Source organism: Andrographis paniculata, unplaced genomic scaffold (assembly GCF_009805555.1).
Source record: "Andrographis paniculata isolate CXL003 unplaced genomic scaffold, ASM980555v1 Contig37END, whole genome shotgun sequence".
NCBI classification, from domain to species: domain Eukaryota; kingdom Viridiplantae; phylum Streptophyta; class Magnoliopsida; order Lamiales; family Acanthaceae; genus Andrographis; species Andrographis paniculata.
This window is the reverse complement of record NW_026137570.1, coordinates 3,562,880-3,583,556: the sequence shown is the minus strand read 5'-3', so window position 1 is coordinate 3,583,556 and position 20,677 is coordinate 3,562,880. Positions and strand designations below refer to the sequence as shown.

General features: G+C 33.3%; 1 protein-coding gene across 1 annotated transcript; it reads right to left on the bottom strand.

The window, feature by feature from the left end:
- Window positions 1-12,424: 12,424 nt before the first annotated feature.
- On the bottom strand, window positions 12,425-14,695 carry LOC127250726 (transcription termination factor MTEF18, mitochondrial). The gene has a single exon (XM_051274146.1). It carries the CDS (start codon window positions 14,616-14,618, stop codon window positions 12,903-12,905), a length of 1,716 nt encoding a protein of 571 aa, XP_051130103.1. The 5' UTR covers window positions 14,619-14,695; the 3' UTR covers window positions 12,425-12,902.
- Between the last annotated feature and the right edge of the window lie 5,982 nt (window positions 14,696-20,677).

Sequence of the window (20,677 nt, the reverse complement as noted above, 5' to 3'; positions counted from 1 at the left end):
ATGGTAAGCATATTTTTTGAATATGTAGGGAAGATTATTGAAGTTTTATGGATGATTTCAGTGTATATGAAGATGACTTTGACACATGTTTAGACAATTTGGTTGTGATTTTGAAAAGGTGTAAAGAAACCAAGTTAGTGTTGAATTGAGAAAAATATCAATTTATGGTAGAAGAGGGAATAGTTCTTGGACATTTAGTTTCATCAAAAGGATTAGAGGTAGATAAAACCAAGATTGATATTATCTTTGCTTTACCCTATCCCATTTCGGTGAGGGATTTGCGTTCATTTTTAGGGCATGCAGGATTTTATCGTCGGTTCATTAAAGATTTCTCGAAGGTGGCTGCTTCTCTTTTCCATTGTTACAAAAGGATGTTCAATTTGAGTTTGATGAAGAGTGTAAGAAGGCATTTGACAAGATTAAAAAGTTGCTAACATCACCGACCATCATTCAACCACCGAATTGAGATTTACCTTTTGAGATTATGTGTAATGCAAGCGACACGGTAGTGGGGGCTGTACTTGGACAGAGAAGTGGAAAGATTCCATGGGCAATCTACTATGCATCAAAAGCACTCAATGGAGCCCAATTGAACTACTCCACTACTGAAAAAGAACTCTTAGCTGTTGTTTTCTCTTTAGAAAAATTTAGATATTACTTGCTGGGTACTAAAGTAATTGTATTTTCTGACCATGAAGCTTTGAGTTATCTAATGGCGAAAAAGGAAAGCAAGCCAAGGCTTATACGATGGATATTACTTCTACAAGAATTTGATGTGGAGATTTGAGATAAAAAGGGAAGTGAAAATTTGGTAGCTGACCATTTAAGCCGTCTTCCTATGGTTCATGATGAATTACATTTGAGGGAGTATTTTCCGGATGAGCAATTACTTGCGATTTCTTGTTCTTCTCCTTGGTATGCTGATTTAGTGAACTATCTGGTCACTAATAAATTCCCTACAGGATGGACAAAAACAAAGAAAGACAAGCTGAAAAGCGATGCAAAATACTATGTTTGGGATGATCCCTACTTGTGGAAACGATGTGCGGACCAAGTTATTCGACGTTGTGTTGAAGAAAGTGAGTGTGAGTCCATTTTGAAATTTTGTCATTCATTAGAATGTGGAGGTCATTTTGGCTCCCAACGGACTGCAAGAAAGGTACTCGATAGTGGATTTTATTGGCCTACATTATTTAAGGATGCTTATGAATTTTGCAAAGCATGTGATAAATGTCAAAGAGTAGGCAATATTTCTGCTAGAAATCAAATGCCCCTAACACCGATGTTGTTTGTTGAGGTATTCGATGTGTGGGGTATGGATTTTATGGGTCCATTTCCACTTTCACATGGTTTTCTGTATATCATACTTGTTTTTGATTATGTGTCGATGTGGGTGGAAGCAAAGGCTACCCGAACTAACGATGCTAAGGTTGTTGCAGATTTCCTGAAGTCCTTGATCTTCACTCGCTTTGGAATGCCTAGGGCAATAGTAAGTGATCGAGGCACACATTTTTGCAACAAAACCATTTCAGCTTTGTTCGCAGGTATGGGGTTCTTCATAAGGTCTCAACATCATATCATCCGCAAACAAACGGGCAAGCAGAGGTTTCCAATCGAGAGATAAAGGGAATTTTGGAGAAAATGGTGAGGTCGGATAGGAAGGATTAGAGTTTACGCTTAGAGGATGCGCTATGGGCGTATAGAACTGTATACAAAACTCCAATGGGGATGTCGACCTACAGGTTAGTCTTTGGTAAGCCTTGCCATTTACCTGTTGAACTTGAACATAGGGCTTTTTGGGTGATTAAACAGTGTAACATGAATTTGAGTGAAGCTCGAGAATGTAGGAAATTACAGTTGCAAGAGTTGGAGGAGATTCGAAACGAAGCTTACGAGAATGCTATGATTTATAAAGAGAGAAGTAAAAAATTTCATGATAATAATATTTTGAGGAAAGAATTCAAAGTTGGACAAAACGTCTTGCTCTATCATTATCGACTTAACCTGTTTCCGGGTAAGCTTCGCTCTCGATGGATAGGTCCGTTTTTGATTACTAACGTTTTTCCGTATGGTGCAGTTGAGATTCAAAGTCTAAGCACGGAAAAGAGGTTTGTTGTGAATGGACATCATCTTAAACTTTACTATGAGGGGTTCCAGAACAAAGAAGTGGAGTGCGTAGCTCTCTTTGAGCCGCGTGATTAGCTTAAGAGATGTTGTGTCGAGCCAAAGACAATAAACAAAGGCGCTTCTTGGGAGGCAACCTAAGTGTTTTGATTTGATTTTGTGTGCTTTTAGTTTTGTTGTGTTTCAGAGTCAATTTCATGTCTTGTTTTTGGTGTTTTGATGATGGGTGAAATTTTTGTGGTTGAGTGGAGTTGAATGAGAATGATTTTTAGGCGTGGCCACGCATCCAGTGTGTTCTGATTGATGAGAGAGAATTTTTTTTAAAGAAATCAGAACGTACAACTTCTTTAGTCGTGATCACACCTAATGAAATTTTACATTCTGAAAAATTGTGCAGAAAGAGGGTTTATTTTGGGAATTATTATATATATTATATTTATTTTTATTATTAAAAATTTAATATTACTATATTTATTTATTATTTCTATAATAAATATTATTATAGCTATTTTTTTATATATATATTTTGTTTCTATATTTATTATTATTATAGTACTATATTTATTCTTATTATTATATTTATTACTACATCTATAATTATAATTATTATGATATTTATTACTATATTTATTATTGTTTTTATAATTATAATTATTATTATAGTAATTAAATCCTAATTTTTTTTCCATATTTATTACTATATTTATTATTTCAATTACGTTTATTATTATTACTATATTTATTATCCTTACTATAATAATTATTATCATATTATTATTATTATTATTATTATTATTATTATTATTATTATTAAACCCTTAAAATCCTAATTCATTTTTCTCTCTCCCTTATTCTCTCGCAGGAGCGGCCGCCTCCCTCTTTGCTCTGCCCCGAACCAGTTTACGCCGCCGTTTCGCCGCCGCTAACCGCCGTCGCCCAGCCGCTGTCCATCTGTCCGATTCCGGTCCGCCATCCTCCCCTTCGAACCGCCGGTCCACAGCCCTGCCCTCCTAGCTGTTACTTGCATTCTTCAGGGAGTTCTATTTTCTTATTCTCTATTGCATTCTATTCCCTTAGATAACTCCTATCGATTTTGCTTTCCTATTATCTAGAATTAGTTGATCTATGCAAATTTGGATTAGGGAGTATATGATCGGGTTACTTTGGGGAAATTGATGAATGAATGCATATGGATGAGTAGGCCAGATTTTTATTTTTATTTTGGATGATTGCGCTTGTTTGACTGCTTGATTCCCGATTGTTATTGGAGTTGGAGTTTATATTGCGGAATTATAATTTGATTGTAACTTCTCTTGAGTGTAGGCTATGGGCAAGGCCAAGATATCGGATCCGGTTCCCCCCGGGATTCCAATGGCTACGCGGTCGTCGACTATTTCAAAGACGAGAGGATGCAAAAGAACAAAGGAACATGCATTGAGGGAACGGACATCTTCTCAGTTGCGGGGTAGAGATGCAGGTAATAAAATGCCCAAAATTCCAGTCGATTTTCCTACTTCTGCACCCACCAATGCACGGGCACGAAAAGGTAACTCAGTTCAAGTGTTGTCTCCAACTCAAGTTGGGGGCCATTTACATTCTTTCGCACCCGAGGAACAGACAAGGTACGAACTTTTGTGCGGTAACATCATTTTCTCGGGTAAGTGCATTCACGTTGAAACACTTGAGAAGTTAGGCATTAAAGATGTTGTTTTTGATTACATATCTAGCATTGGTTGGAGTTGTTTATTTACTTATCAACAACCTGGTTTCATTGAACTTGCCCTCGAGTTCTTCTCTACATTTGTGTTTGACTTGCCTAAACAATTTGATGTAATGCAACCTGATGTAATTAGATTCCGTTTGCTTGGTAAAGTGTTTAAGCTTTCTTTAGCAGAATTTAATTTACATTTAGGTTTTGTGATTTCCGAGGAGCTTGAGGGTGATTCTTTCAGTACCGTTGCATGTGCGTTTGTTGAGCCCTTTTCTATTTCAGTCGAGAAATTATGGAGTGAATTTCTGTGGATGGAGAAGTTTGTTTTGACAATAATATGCCTGCCCGTAGACTGAATGACCCCGCCCTTCGTTATATTCAGCGTTTCATTGCTTTATTTATTTCCGGGCGTAGGGGTACCTCCAGTATTGTTACTAAAACTGAATTTTTCTTTCTATGGTGCATGACTAGTGGCATTAGGGTTAATCTTAGGTACTGGTTGGCTGTGCAGTTTAGTGAAGTTTTTAAGAAAAAAAGAGATTCGATTGGTGCCTCGTTTATAACTACTCTTGCTATTAGTTTGAGTGTTCTCCCTAGTATTGATGCTTCTGTTATTTCTAGGAGGCGCCTCCATCAAGTGGGACCAATCGAGTACTTGGATATGGTGGTATTGTTCCGCATGGGTATGGTAGTAAAAGATGATGCTGGATATCGCCTTGTTAATCGGTGGCGTTGGCCGTCCCATTGCAATGTAGTCCAGTTTGATGATGACCGAGAGGAACCCCCTATCACTGCTTCTACTGAGGATGGTGCTCTTGCGCGATCCGCCACTGGCTCTACTTTACAGGCGTTGGCATCTGATGTTAAAATAGTGAAGGAGGATAATAATGACCTTCGTGGCAAGCTTGATGCGATTTTAGCCGGACAAGCGGCTCTAAAAGGACAGTTAGACTCCATTGAAAAGCTTTTGCACCTCCGTCGCCGGTCCTAAGCGGGCCGTTCGTCCCCACCTATTCCAGGGAAGTTTCTTTTCTCCTTTCCTTTATTTCATCTTTGTTCTTGCAATAGGGACATTGCACTAATTAGGTGTGGGAGGGAGATTAGAATTTTTGATGTGATATGATGCTTTATTTTGATAACTTCCCTGCATGTCTTCTTGTTTATTTTGAGCCGAAGTTGTTGTGCTTACTTAGTTCATTAGGATCTTGTCGTGTTTGTTGATGAAGTTAGATGACGAGTGTGCTTAGCCTTTTAACAAAGAACCCTTAAGTGAGTTATTTGAGCCTTACTTGAGCAAATTCACTCATACATATCATATATGCTCAATTTTTTTGGATTGTGTGAACATATGTTGTATTTGACTACCTAGAACTTGTTTGCTTATGCTTATTGACTCCGCATTTATTGAGAATTCATGGAATTAAAATGATAAGGCACTAGGTTTACCCTTGTTGGCCTTAATTTCATACTTTCACCCCTATTATCCCATAGTGAACCAAAGTTTGAGCTTAATGTTATTATCCTATTTTTCTTGGTTCATATTTAACCCGAGCCGATATGCATTTTTCTTGGAATAAACCGAATGTTTACTTGAAACCATGGGAACTCGAGGGATTGTTCTTTGATTCATTACATTAGATTATTTAGAGTTGCATATCATCACTATATTATTCGATAGTTGCATTTGAAAGTTCTCATATATGTGGCACAATTATAAACTCATATATATTTTTGCCAAAAGTATTTCATTGACCAACCTCCTAAAAAAAACACTAAAAAAAAGGAGGTTGTGTAAAAAAAGAAGAAAAAAAAAAATTCCGAGTCCTAAAAAAGGGGGGGGGGGCTCGTGAAAAGAAAAGTGAGTATGATGTTTTCTTGCATTGATCAAATCTTGAGAAGTATTGTGTTGTTAATGTTATGTTGTTCTTATTCATACGTGTGTGCGACTTGCGTTCATTTTGATGTGATGAATTGATAGATTAATTCATCGGTCCCATTAGCCATTGATATCCTTTTTCCTACCCCAACCATGGCCCCATTACAACCTTTAATTAAAACCTTTAATTATGAACGTTAATTTCTTGATGAATTGTGGAGTTGATTTGATTTGCTTGCAAGCCTATGGGGTTCGTTGTTTACTTCATGTGCATTGAGTGAATATAGCCTAAACACTTGAGGGTGAGTGCTTTTACTTATATACATTCCACTTTTGGTGAGGTTAGTTGGTTCTAGCATGCTTCAAATCTAACGTAATTGATAACACGGCTAAGTGACTTTTGCACTAGTGAGTATTTCAATTTTTGGTTTGGATATATGCTTGAGGACAAGCATGCGATAGGTGTGGGGGAGTTGATATATGCAATATTAGATAAATATTTTGCTATATTTTAGATGGTTTTTGGATGCGAATTTTGTATATATGCTCCTAATGGTGTATTTTTGAACTTTCTACTAGGCGTTGAGGAGTTGGCAAATTTTAGGCATATTGGAGAGAAAAACAGAACGCAGGAAGTCCTTAGGAGTGATCACGAAGCAGGAAGAATGAAAATTACAAAAAGGTCCTCCGGGGTTAATTAGCAATTTTAGAATTGTTTGGTTTAAAGTGCAAAGGGAATCTTAAGTAATTAACTGAAAAGGAGAGTTAGGGCCAATAAAGAAGGGGAAGAAGAAATGCAAAACCACGATCTCACCTACAACCCATTTTCTGAAAGAGAAGAGAAGGGAAGGAAGAACACTACGTACGAGAACTTTGGAGAGCAACGCAGAAGAACTTCCGGGCACCTTTTTCTTCATTTCTAGAATTGGTTTGTTGTCGATTTTTAAACTTGAAGGCATGATGAACTATTTGATTTATTTTATGTTTTTAATTGCTATGGATTGCGAGTAGTTTCATTTCTAGTGTAGGTATGAACTGATTTTCGGGATTGAAATTGTGAGACTTGGTTTCGATTAAAAATTGTTGTTCATCGATGTTGGGTATTTTTAATTCTTCTAATTGATGAGTTTAGAAATCTTGAATTGATTATTGCGCACGTATCAATTTAGTATTCCATAGCTATATTGGGGATTGGCATACGTAATTCTATAATTTTCCAACTGGTGTAGCAACCTAGAGAAGAACACACTAGGGAAGAATTAAAATCAGTTTTAAAAAATCCTCGTACGAGCTTGTTATTGAATTGGGCCTTTCTAGTTTTTTTTTTACTGCTGTCGAATTAAAAAACTCGGTCGTACCTAGGATTCTTTCCCGATTAGAGAAATAGCTAATGGTCGTACCTTAGCTATTGAAAAAGTAAGGAAATGTTGGTTGTGAACGCGTGTAGATCAACTACAACCAATTTATCCAACTAGTCGATGAATTTGACTTTTAGTCGATGATCAAATTTCATATCCCGAATGAAAAATTCATGCCTATGCTAGAGTTTAATCATATTTGGTAGACTACTAATTTTGCATTCTAGTTAACTTGCGTTTATTAAGTAAATTTTATTCTTCTTTATTTAGTTTGATAATCAAATTCTCCCCGATATATATTAATATAATTATAATCAATCAAATAGAGAAAGAATTATTGTTTCCCTGCGGAGACGACCCTACTCACTACTGCTATACTGCATATTGTGGGACGTAGGAATTGATATTTTATTTTGCAGCTGTGTGACACGCTAGCATAATGTATGTCGTGTAATGTATGTCGTATTTAATAGAGACAAAGATGTTTATTTCGCACTCCGTAATGATTTAATAGAGCATATATGAGAGAAATATAGTAACTTGTATTTTATTTGAACTATGACTATAATGTATATTTTTTTTAAAAAATTGTTATGAAATAATAATACTATTATGTTATCTTTGTTTATTTATTATATCATATTTGTCTTGATATCATTTAATTATTTGTTTAAAATTATTTTATTTGTAATAGTTATTAATTATAAATGTTAATTTTCATATATGTAATTTTTAAATAAAATATAAATTATATGTGTATTGATTATAATGTAAAAATAATTTAAAGTTGGAGTGTAATTTATAAATATGAAAAATTATATAAAATAATATAAAAGAAGAATATATATGAATATACTTTTTAGAATAAAAATTAAAGTTTATGATCGGAGTAAAATTATGGTAGATCAACTACATTTATACGGTAACAACTGCAAAAATGGAATAGAGAGTTGGATATGAAATTAATATATTAAGCTACTGCATAATTCCAATCAATCTCAAGGCAGTAGATGAAAGATTTGTGAATCATGAGCCAATTACGCTCTATCCGATAGACCAATATATAAACTGAGAAGGGATAGACCAAAATGGTGATAGACATGTTATTAATTGGCCACAAACCAAAGAATAATACAATGATACAATCAACAAAAGAGAAAGTAATCACCTGGACGAAACAACAAAGGTTACTAACATTACAAATAATTTAAAACGCTTACATTATAAATATTATACTTACTGCACAATATAATCACGCTTCAATACTCCAAATAATGTACTATTATACCATAATACTAATAAAAAAAAGGCATATGATTCATGAATCCAAATCTCAAATATGTTATTGATTTTGCACTTGATATAACTAAAATACAAAATAAAAATCAAAGTATCTTTACAGAAAAATAAAAGTGTCATTGGTCTTCAATATTCAAACAAAAAAAAAAATGTCATTCAAATGGCTCATAGTCTTCGGTATTCAATTGATTTGTCTGGTGATTATTTTGAACCGGAATGTCTATATATAAAAAAATTGAGTGAACATAATAACATACACGTTGATTATTATATATAATACAAATAACTAATAAAAAATAAATACTTAAGCAATTCGATGAATTTAATAGAATATTGTAATCTATCGGGAAGAAATTGATTAATTTGATTTTGCACAAAATTTTGATACTGTATTACAAAATTCACAATATAATAGAAAATAAATACTACAAATATAATTGTTCAAATGTAATGTAAACTAAACTGTTGCATGAGGTAATTTTGATGAAACATATTTTATCATTGTTATTCATAAATGATTTCGTTGCTGAAATAAAATTTTAGTATTTAATATGGTAATTAACTTCAAAATTAAATATCACAAAGTATATTATACCTACACAGAAATCGAAATGTCAAAGGTTGACGCATCTTTTGTTGAACTTGAGATTTAGGTGAATGATTTTTTCTTCTTCCATGAAGCTTTCTCTAATCTACTTTTAAGTTTTTTTCCTGAAATAACTTTTGTTTTAGCTTTTATTCCAGTAACCTTTATGCTTGTTTCTTTACCTGTTGATGAATTCTTCTCTTTTTCTTTTGATTTCTTTAAGCTTAAATTCTCCCAAAAAATATCGATATTTTGCATCTTTTCATTAACCATTTTAATCATTTCATTGAACTCATCTCTTACTATTTCATATGTTTATAAGTTGATTGGAAATATTACACAAGTCTCTATACCATATTTTCGGCAATACTTTGGAATCCAAGTCATCCACATTATGAGATGTCACTGTATTATGAAAATCACCAACCTTTGCTTTTCTTGTCCATCGTCTTATTATATATGAATCTGGAATCTCAATAATATTATGTACAGTAAAAACCTTAAAAGCATGAAAACAAAAAATTCCACAAAACTCAAATTTTCTACAACTACAATGTATCGTGCTATTTAAAGAATTATACTTGACAATGTGATGTTTTGATTTTCCGAAAAATGTAACATGATAACTTGAAACACATTTAATCACGCTAAAATATAAAAACTACAATCATAAGCCTTGCACAATTCCTTTTGAAATATTTTATATACTTCTGAAGTATAAATACTTGTTGCATGTTTTAACAATTGAGTAGGAAAGGATTATTTGTGTTTGCTTTAAAATCCGCTTTCAACTCTTCATAACGACGATTATCAATCAAAGTTTGAAAATATTCAAAAAATTGACGCAAACTATTCTTGTAATTAACATAACTTTTAACCACACTATTCATGCTCTCGCTTTTTTGTGTCGTAGTGATATCAACACAAAAATATTGACGACCATAAATCAGTGCCTATTTTTCTTTTTTACTGAATAATCTTTTCAACCAATCATTATATTTTGAAGATTATATTTTTCAAGCATATTATTCCATTCAATTAAAAAATCTTCTTCTTCAAAATCATAAGCACACTTATTAAAATCATTTGCAAAATATCTGTATTTATCAAAAACCCCACCTAAATGTTTAACATCATTTTGATATATATGCCAAATACATAACATGTGATATATCTCTGGCCATTTAGAAGCTAAGACTTTGGTCATTGCTGCATCTTCATCGGTCATAATAGTATTTGGCTTCTTACCTCACTTGCTAAAAGGAAATACATCAAATAACCATTCAAATATTGCAGTGGTTTTATCGTATAAAAGTGCACAACAAAAAATGATAGTTTCTTTGTGATGATTACACCAACAAACAATGCAAGAGGACGATTTTAAGATTTTTTTCCATAAGTTGTATCAAAAGTTATCACATATCCAAATATGGCATAATCAGCTTTCGTTTTTTCATTTGTCCAAAATATATTAATTATTGCATCATCCTCATCAACTTGAATTGAGTGAAAAAGTTTGGATAAAAATACATGTATCTTTTGTAAATATTCAAGTACTCCCCCGTATCTCCAACTTTGGTTCTCTTTGTACGCAAATAATTTCTATAATATTGAGAAGTAAATGTTAAATTATCACGACCACTTGCTTGCTTGCGCATATATAATTATGAGATATTTTTGGTGGAATACCTATATTATCTACTATTTCAATTTTAGTGGCATGTGTTTCAGTTATTTTCTTTGTGTGATCTAAACATGTGAGATTCATTTCTCTAGATAATATATGATCATGTTCTGGAATAAAATTTAAAACCTCATATTTTTCATTTTTATTCAACTGTATTTTTATTTTTGCCAAGCATCCAAATCTAGTTTCGGCATGTGAGTTTTTCACAACAACAAAATGTTCTATCAATAAGTTTGCAATTTTTTTATGTTGGGTGTTTTTTCTAATACCAAACTCAACCAATTTAGGATATGCAGAATACAATTCTCCAACAAAATTTTCAGTATCAAATTCCATACCTTTATAAGGAATATGTTCTTGTGAAATGAATTTATGTAATAAATAATGAGAATTAAAATTATCAAAACATAAATCATAGATAATAATATGATTATCATTTTCTTTATTGATTTCAGAAATTTCATGCAACACGTGTTAAGTTTTATTTAGAATAAATTGTCTAAGCATCTTTATTAAAATACAAAATAAAATGGATATAAATATTAAAAAATAACATATCTGATATTTGCATTTGATAAATTTGTGGCAATATTCTATGACATCTGATACAATTGTAAATATAATCCTGTAAAAGAAACATAAATCAATTATTTAGCATAATTACACCATCTCTGCTCCCCATTTTTAATTCTTTTTAAAATAAAATTTAACTTAATCCCCATATCAAAGGCCTGCCTAAGAATGAGATTTTCAGCGATGAACAAGAGTAGATGCGAACAACACTACAACAAAAATGATCGAAGTCGACTGTCTGAGATGCTTTCTAAATACTAAATTAGGACAGACAGAAATTGAAAAAAACAAATCTACGTCGACTCCAATACATTGAAAAAATCTTCTCAACACTTAATTAGGGCAGGCTAAACTAACAAACAAAACAAGACGAGAACTCTGATATTTGTCAGGAAAGTGGAAAAAGCGGAGATAATTAACGGTTATTTTAAGATAATTAATGATTATTTTAAGAAATTAATTTAAAAAATGATATTTTATATTTTGCCACATGAATTGTTTATTGGATGAAATAAGGAAAGAGAGAAAATGGACATCCAGGATTTGAAGCAGGAGCACACACCTTTTTCTTTAAGATTGTTCAACTAGCCATCCATACACTTCAATCATGTCTATTCTATTTTTCTCTCATAAACTCAAATATTTTTCCTTGCCTATATACATTCTTCCTTCTGTTTTTTCTTTAAAATGTTCTTCAATAATATTCCATCTAACAAATTATTTCCAATTGGAATTTTACTTTTCACTATCTTACTTTTCACTGACCCTAAGTTTGTTACATTGAATTGCAATCAACTTCATCTACTTGACGGAGAGGAGATCAGCTGTTGTGGTTCTTCCTCGAAGAGAAACTTAACCCATTCTCTATCAAAAATCAAATTGAATCAATGCAGTAGGCCAATTTCTTGATTGGGCTCACGAATGCACATTCACCTCGTCACGGGCATTCTGGTCCATTTCAAAACATCAATCAAAACAATAATAACGAAATTCATCGCCAAATTCATAGTTTACTTGTAAAATTTTGATTTTGAGTTTTGGTTTTAAATAGTAAAATTTTGAATTAAAATAGTTATTTGATGTGATATAAATATGTATTGATTTGATGTTTTAAATATAAAAATTAATTTAGTATAATATAATAAATAAAAACTAAATGATTGATTTGATATTTTTGGACGAAAAAAAAATTAGAATAATAAAACCAAAATCAAATCTCACAAGTAAACACATTTTTATTAAAAACAATACAGTCGCAAGATGTGCCCAACAGCTCGAGTGTATTTCCTTACAACGAGCAAATACTCGAAACAAAAGCTCAATTTCGGGCCCGAAAACGATCGAGGCGCATCATGATGGATTAGGCAGGTCTTTCGCGAGCCGAATTCGACAATCACACCTTCAAAATTGGAATCAATAACGGCGATACGAAGGGTAACACGGCCGTCGGGAATTTCTAAGCCCGACTTCTTGTAGTGGTTCCCGGTAACAAATAAATTCATCGATCTTCCCGGACTCAATACAAGTGTGTCCTTTGTCTTCACTGATTCTTCCCTTGTCGCTGCTCGGACATCTTCACCAGGCTTATTTCCCGGGCTTGCGCTGTCTTCTTCTCGCGCAGAACTGCATCAAGACATTCCTCACCGTTCTTGTCCAGATGAACAATCTACAGACATACCATCTACAAATCACTCGTCTGCGCCATTCTTCTTCGAGGAATTCTCAAGCCACTTCTTCGCGGAAGGAGGGTGGATACGAGAAATACGCTGGACAAATTCTCTCTCGCTCGGGGCTATCATTGTAGAGACGCTGTATTCCTTCTTACAAATCCCCTGCTCGACTAGCCACTTATGCAATCGAAACCTCGGCTTGATTTTTCTCTCCAGGTTGTAAATAAGATACCCCGGGAAGACGTCGAGAAACTGCAAGCTCAATCCCATCTCCGTGCAGAGGAATTTGATCTTTTCATCGAGCACGTTTTCTCTCTGGTTCAGAATCTTCGACCGAAACCTCACCAACGAACAGACTTTGGGATACTCGATTCCCCAGTTAAGAAGGCAGTCGAAACGCTTCTGCAGTTCGTACGCGCTGCCCTTCAATTGAGCTAAAGCTTTAATTGCAAAAACGTTTTGTCCGAAACCGACGCTGTGTAAGAACTCCAACCTCTTGAGGGAATAACATTTAGTCTTGCGGGCTTCAATCTTTTGCAAGCTTTCAATGTAGTTCTTATCGACATCCTCGTCGTCGCTGCAGGTGATGGACGGATTACCCAACAAAATGTGACACCCGTCTTTCATTCTCGAAAAGAACCATTCGCCGAGACCCAAAGATCGCATCACATTCGGCAGATTCGCCATTCTGTTCCTGCCGAATACGTGAGGATACCGTTGCTTAAGTGATTTCAAGTCATGCTTGCTCAATCCGAACTGCCTTAGAATCGACGAAACCGAAATCATCCAAGATTCTAAATCGTATCCGAAAATTTCGGGCTGCGAAAGAAGCAGCATTGCTACTTGATCTTTTGCTACGCCTAGTTTGCTAAAGTAATCGATCCTGCTAATCAATTCCTCTTTTGAATAATCGACGAAAATGCTTCGGCTTCTGCCTAACAATTCACCAATCATTCCTACCTCACAGCCCCATTGGTAAAACAATCGAATCTTTACACAAAGTGCAGACACACCATCAATGTCACAATCCACATGGCTCAACAGATCATGATCTAAGAACAGAATCTTCAAATCAGTTAACAAACCATCCATTTTTTCGTGCAAAACTCGAGGGAAAGCTAAGCAAATGGCAATTAAAGAAACACTGTTGAATCCATAGACATTTTTGATATCTCTAATTGTTCTCTGCAATTCTGAAGGATCAGTTTCGAAGACCAGACAATCCGCCTTCCATAACATACCTAATTTGCTCCAGGGGAACCCTACGCCTGCTAAGGCACTGGCAACCTTGAAATGCTTGTAATCGGAGATGAAATATGTATGCGAAGGCGAAACGGAATCGGGCAATTCGCCGTCGAATCCGATGCTTTCGAGGAAGAATTCGAGCTCGTTAATCGGATGGTACCTGAGGAACCGTTGAAAGGAGTGTGCGAACGGCGTCGATTGCGAGAACGGTACCTCGGAGACGACTTCCGCTAGAGATCGAGGGGAATTTCTGGCGATGTAATCGGCGTAGGGGTAGGGCAGAGAGCGAGTGACATTGAGGTATTCTGCGAGTACTTTCCGAGATTCGTACATGACATTAAGCTTGCGCTTTGGGGGAAGCTGAGAGAAGGATTTGAGGTCAGTTCCGGTGGAGAATTGTCGGTAGATAGCTGCGGCGGAGCGGGAGGATATGGCGGAGATCGCCGCGCCGGCAGCGGCAGCGGCAGCGACGCGGCGGAGGTTAGTCATTCATGAATTAGGGTTTATGGAGTTACTAAGACAGATGTTTGGACTTTCAAGCTGTAGGGGATGCTTCCGCATCTTTTTTTTTGTTTTCATTAAAATTTTAAATTCAGAGGTATAAAGATCTCTTATTTTTGAGGAGATTTAAAACGCGACTAACTACTATCATTACTTGAGCATTCGGATCTTTGTTCGAATTTGTCAAATACATATTAACCCGAAAATTACTAATTTCTTTTTAAAAAATCAATATGAACCCATTCAAAATAATCGAAATCTAAAATAAAAAATTAAATCAAATCGAAAAATTCAAAATTCAATTTTATTTTTTTAGATAAATTATATAACAGTCCTTGTATTTTAGTAAAAATACACAAAAAATACTTTATATTTTACTTACGTGAAACCCTCTTATGTTAATAAAAAGCTTGCACGAAAGAAATCATTTATTTTTATAGTTTTGAAAAAAAAAATCACATAACGAATTATCTCTGAAAAATTATAAAATAAAGGATTAATCAATTAGTTTTTATTTATTTTATTCAAAATATTATTAGTTAAGATATTTTATATTTTTTATTTGTATAAAATTTACTTAATTTAAGTCTTTATTTAGATCCAAATATCAATTTTGGATTGAAATGATGTTTCGTTCAAAGTTTACATTAATACAAGAGAATTCATGTAATAAATAAGTATTTTTGTTCATTTTTACTAAAAACACAATGGTGTATTATATAATTTATGCATATCTTTTTCTTGTTAAATTATAATTTTATATATTTTTATAATATTAAATAAGTTAAAATGTATTTTTCGTCGCTTCTATTTATATTATTTATATCCGTGTTACTTTTAATCATTATATTATTAAAATAACACTTTTAATCTCTTTTATTTTTATTTGTATCAATTTTAGTTTATTTATTTTAAATTAACTAGCGGGGTGACCTGTGTTATGAATGAGTATTTTATATACTAATAGGGGAAAAAATATCGAAAATCTGGTATACCGTCTATATCATATATAAAAAATTATCATGTTTTCAGTATAATGTAAGTTTGAAAAAATAGCAAAAAATTCTCCCGTGGTTTTCACAATTTGCTAAAACCCCCCATGTTCTTAAAATTCTATAAAACTTACTCGTGATTTCCAAAATATTGCACACTTGCCCCTCATTTCAAAATTGGACTAACGGTATTAAAACTTTACTTGTTTGATCGTTATACCCCTGAATGTTTTTTTATTTTTGACAACTTATTCTAAGTTTGATCAAGTACATATACACACACATTTACATAGATATACATACATACACATATTTACATTAACACGCTGCTTCTTACCTACTACCTTTCTTTTTCTTCTTCATTTTTCTCCATTTCTTTTCACCTCTGTATCTTCATTTTTTACACATAAAAATACACACATACATACATATTATTCTTCTTTTTATTTTTTCTTCTTTCTTTTTCTCCATTTCTTTTTTTTCCACCTATATATATTTTTTTTACACATACACACATACATATATATTCTCTCTCTTCTTTTTTTCTTCGGTTGCCCGTCTCATTTTCTTCTTATTTCTTATTTTCTTTTCTCAATTTTTTTTTCACCTCTATTTTTTAAAGTTTCATTTCAATTTAGGAGATTGATTATCGATTCTGTTTGTTAAATTCATAGATCGAGTGACTAAATCGTATAATCTAATTGTTTTTGTACTCATTTGAATTCGATTGAAGCCCCTACCAATTTGAATTTGAAGAGTTTGAAGTTTAAACTAAATCTTGAGAAAAACATGCCTAATTTAAGAAATTTTGAGAAAAACATGTCAGTTTCATATATAATATCATTGTCCTGTTAAAATATATTTAAAAACAATACATTATGTTTATGGTAGTTATCTTATTTAAGAAATTCACAAGATTCTTGCTTTATTTAGACGATTTGTATATCATTATAAATATGTATGTATTCTTATGATTGAAATAGAGAATTTCAGTTTCATATTCTAAAATTCTAAATAAGGTTTTTACTGAGTTCACGCACGTAGTCGCTGTAAAAACTACTAGAAATGTGTTATGAATAAGGTTTTTATTGCGTATGAAGTTTCTGATTTTCAAGTTGAATTTAGGTTGCAATTGTTCGAGTCTCATGGTGTGCTTTAAATTTAGTTTAAATTTTTGCTCAAATTTCTTCTATTATGAGAATTGGGGTGAGCTCAAATGGAGTAATAAAATAAGGGGGAGAAGAGAAGAGAGAAGAGGAATGAGAAGGGGAAGATGAATGAGAATGAGAGAAGAACGCATATAATAAAGTAGAGGGTCATTTTAGTGACTTCATATAAAGATATTTATCACTTTCTGGACTAAAAATCGTATTTGAAGCATGTGAGATACACTCTCGGTTAAGTCCTAACGGATGAGAGTTTTTCTGCCACGTTTTACAAATCACAAGTAGGTTTTTTGAAATTTTAGAACCAGATGAGATTTTCAACAAATTCAGCAAACCATAGGAGAGTTCTATGTTATTTTGCCTATAAGTTTTGGTATGATACGACAGTGTATCGTTAATTTCAGTATGATAACAATATAAAATTTTGCATACCATAGTTTATCGTTGCTATACCAAAGTTCCCTATATATTACAATATTAATTTATACCAATATTCATTATATAGTTATATTTGAACTTTTAATTATCATAATTTTTAATATTTTGTTGCTTTCGTTTTCTAACATAATATCCGAGAAAATTTAAAAATTATATTAATATTATTTATCATATTAATTTTATGTTTAGCCTAGAATCCAAATGCCCCAATAAAAAATATCGTCAACTTGAACGAAGGTAGATTTCAGCAACGTTTAAAAGAACTTGTTTGTTGTTGGGTTGCTAAGATCTCTCACGGTTATCTATACTAAAAGAATATAACACACAGAAAGTAATGAGAAACAATAAATTTGATAGTGTAAAATAGATTAAAAATACTGGATAGATCCTTTTGATACTACGTTGATCTTAGGAGTAAACAAGAGATATATTATTTAAAATCGGAAAGGCTATTTCTATTTTATTTAGGTCCAGTTGGTTCGTACCACAAAGTCTTTATTTTATTTTATTTATTTATTTTTTGTTTTTATATTTGTTTTCGCTCTTTTAGTCTTAAAATTAATCTCTACAACGAGTTTTTAATTAAGAATTTAATGTGTATATTTGACAAATTTATGTTATTTTTTCTTTTTCTTTTTCTTTTTCTTTTTTTGTAAAAATAATAATCTCAATTGTATTTAGAATATTCTAGAGGTAGCATGTATATTCGATGTTAAACAAGGTAAGTCATGATGGAATTGTTAAAATGCTTATGATACATGTGAGATGGGTATATTAGTGTACAATTTGACGCTAGTTTTTAATATATTCAGCTCCTAAAACAAAACTTATGTTGAATGTTACAAATAATATCTATTATTTGACACAAATAAAATTAACAAATATTTTCATAAAATAATTAAATCTTCATGCGTCAAAATATTCTGACATGCACAATTATAACGCACAATTAAGAAGAGTATCATAAATTTTTTGTCAGGTTGATATTTGAATATTAATTATTATATTAATGTGTAGTATAAATCAAGAAAAGAATATAAAAAATATATCTATTAGTCTCTTATAATACAAATACAATAACACTTGTGGAGTAAATTATACAAATATAAAGATATTTTTAATGTTAAACACAATGACGCAAAATGCAAATGATACCTTTTGGATGGAGATAGTATTTTTTTTTTCCAATTCAAATTAATATTAGGTATTATTTTAACATGTATTAATCTCCTATTGTATGCATTTTTGTTTTATTCAAAAAAAATTATTAAAATTATCTAAAAAAACACTTTTGAATTAAAAATTAACATATCAAACAATTTTACCGCTCAATCTCAAAATTGTAATGGGGTTCCTACTAAGGTCGTCATGCTCCAGAGAGAAGCAGAATTGCTTAGTTGAATTCTTGTTGGTTATTTAATTAAAAATGTGATAGAGGAATAAATGATTTCACCCACATTTTATTTGATTAATTTATTTTGATTTGAAAAAAATAATCAGATAAAATAATTTTTTACAACGGAATGCAACGTGCAGAAGTGGGTAGTTTTTTCCACGTGATTAAATAAAATATAATCCCTATTTGGAATACGAAAAATGAATTCTCAAATTCTTTGAAAATTCTTCCTTCTAAATTCTTAGAAATTTCTCTGCAAATTTTCTTCCAAAAGTTATCTAGTACGGTTCGCAGAATCCGTTATTCTGTTTTGATTCATTGTATTCTGGGAGGCAATCGGTGGAGGACTGAATTTTCTTTAAAGAAATCACGTGCCACGCGAGGCTCAGATTTGATTTCACATCCTATCTTACTTGTGTTTTCGGATTTCGTCATATCTCAGATTTCTCTAATAAGTTTCCAACAATCTTGAAGCGAATTACTGGTGAAATTTGAGATGGCTGACGAAATTCCTCAGATCCATGATCAAATCGCGGATGCCCAAAACCTACCTGATGACGAAGAAATGATCGACATTGTGCGCGATGGAGGCGACATAAATCGGAATGATGGTATTCAGATTGGCGCAGATGGAGAAGGGAACAAGGAGATTAACTCCATCGAAGTCTCACACTTCTGTTCTCTCTGTTCCATGACCTCAGCCACCCCCGCCCAAACGGTGAGGCAGCCATGAGGGCTGCTGCCCAAAAGGCTGCACAGGCAGCGTACGAAACAAGCCTTCAAGGCCGCAATGGAGGAAGCGCATCATGTTGCTGGAACCACCAACCAGCATTTTGCAAAAAAAAAAAAAAAAAAAAAAAAGACAGAATCTTACCCGTGTGAGACAGCTTCTTGTTGTTCTGCCTCATCCACAACATATGGCTGTAGAACCTACGCAGGGTCTCGTTGCATCTGTCGAACAACACTAGATGACTTGGGAGGTATACAACCTGTTGCTGTTGTGAACCATGTAATGCAACATATTGCTGCAACCTTCAAGCAGCCTGTTGCTACGGCAGCCGAAAAACCAGATAAATTCAAAGGACTGAATTTTAAAATATGACAATAGAAGATGTTTTATCTAACCACGTTGAATATGACAGATTGGCTGATGGAGGCTGCACCTGTTGTGCCAGAAGAACCTCAGAAGAACAAAAAGCACAAATTCTGAAAACCGGGAAACACTTAGATTTTATGTGTAAAAATTATGTACTGAATGGACTAAGCGACTACCTGTACGGTGTACCGGCATACATTAACGGCTAAGCAGCCGTGGGAGACATTGGAGAAGAGGTGAAATATGGATTTGTCACTCTCCTGAGGACATTCCAGAATGAGACAAACGTGTCTCTGCCATAACCCTTTACTGCGATAGTAAATCTGCTATCGGCAGAGCAGAAAGTACAATGTAGAATAGAAAGAGTCGACACATTCTCCGTCAACACAATTCCATAAGACAACTGAATACAACTAAGGTTGTTGCGATAGACTATGTTGCGTCAAAAGATAACCTAGTGGATCCGCTAACAAAAGGGTTAAATCGTGATGCAGTTTAAAAACTGACTAGAGATGAGGCTTAAGCCTACTGAGGAAAAAGTTTTATACAAGAAAACCCAACTTAGAAAGATTGGAGATCCCAAGACTTAGGTTCAATTGGACAACCTACCTATGAAACTTATATGCATCACTGTGGGGGCTAATAGCTTCAACCCATTCCTATCAACGAACAGTGACAAAGTAAAGAGGATATAAAATATTGCTTTAATGATCACTAAGAGACTGTTGTATTATTCGAAAACTTAGAAAGATAACCTATGTAAGAGAGAAGTGATGCCGTTTAAAAGGAGGACTGTTCAGGCTCAGTTATTTAGAAACTTTTGCGGAACCATGACGGGTTCTATGGCCAAAATGGACCAAACAATGAGAACCAAATTAGGCACATGAATTCTATGTCGGTATGTAGCCGATTTACTAAAAAAGAAATTGAACAGTTCAAGGACAACGTGTTCAGTAGAC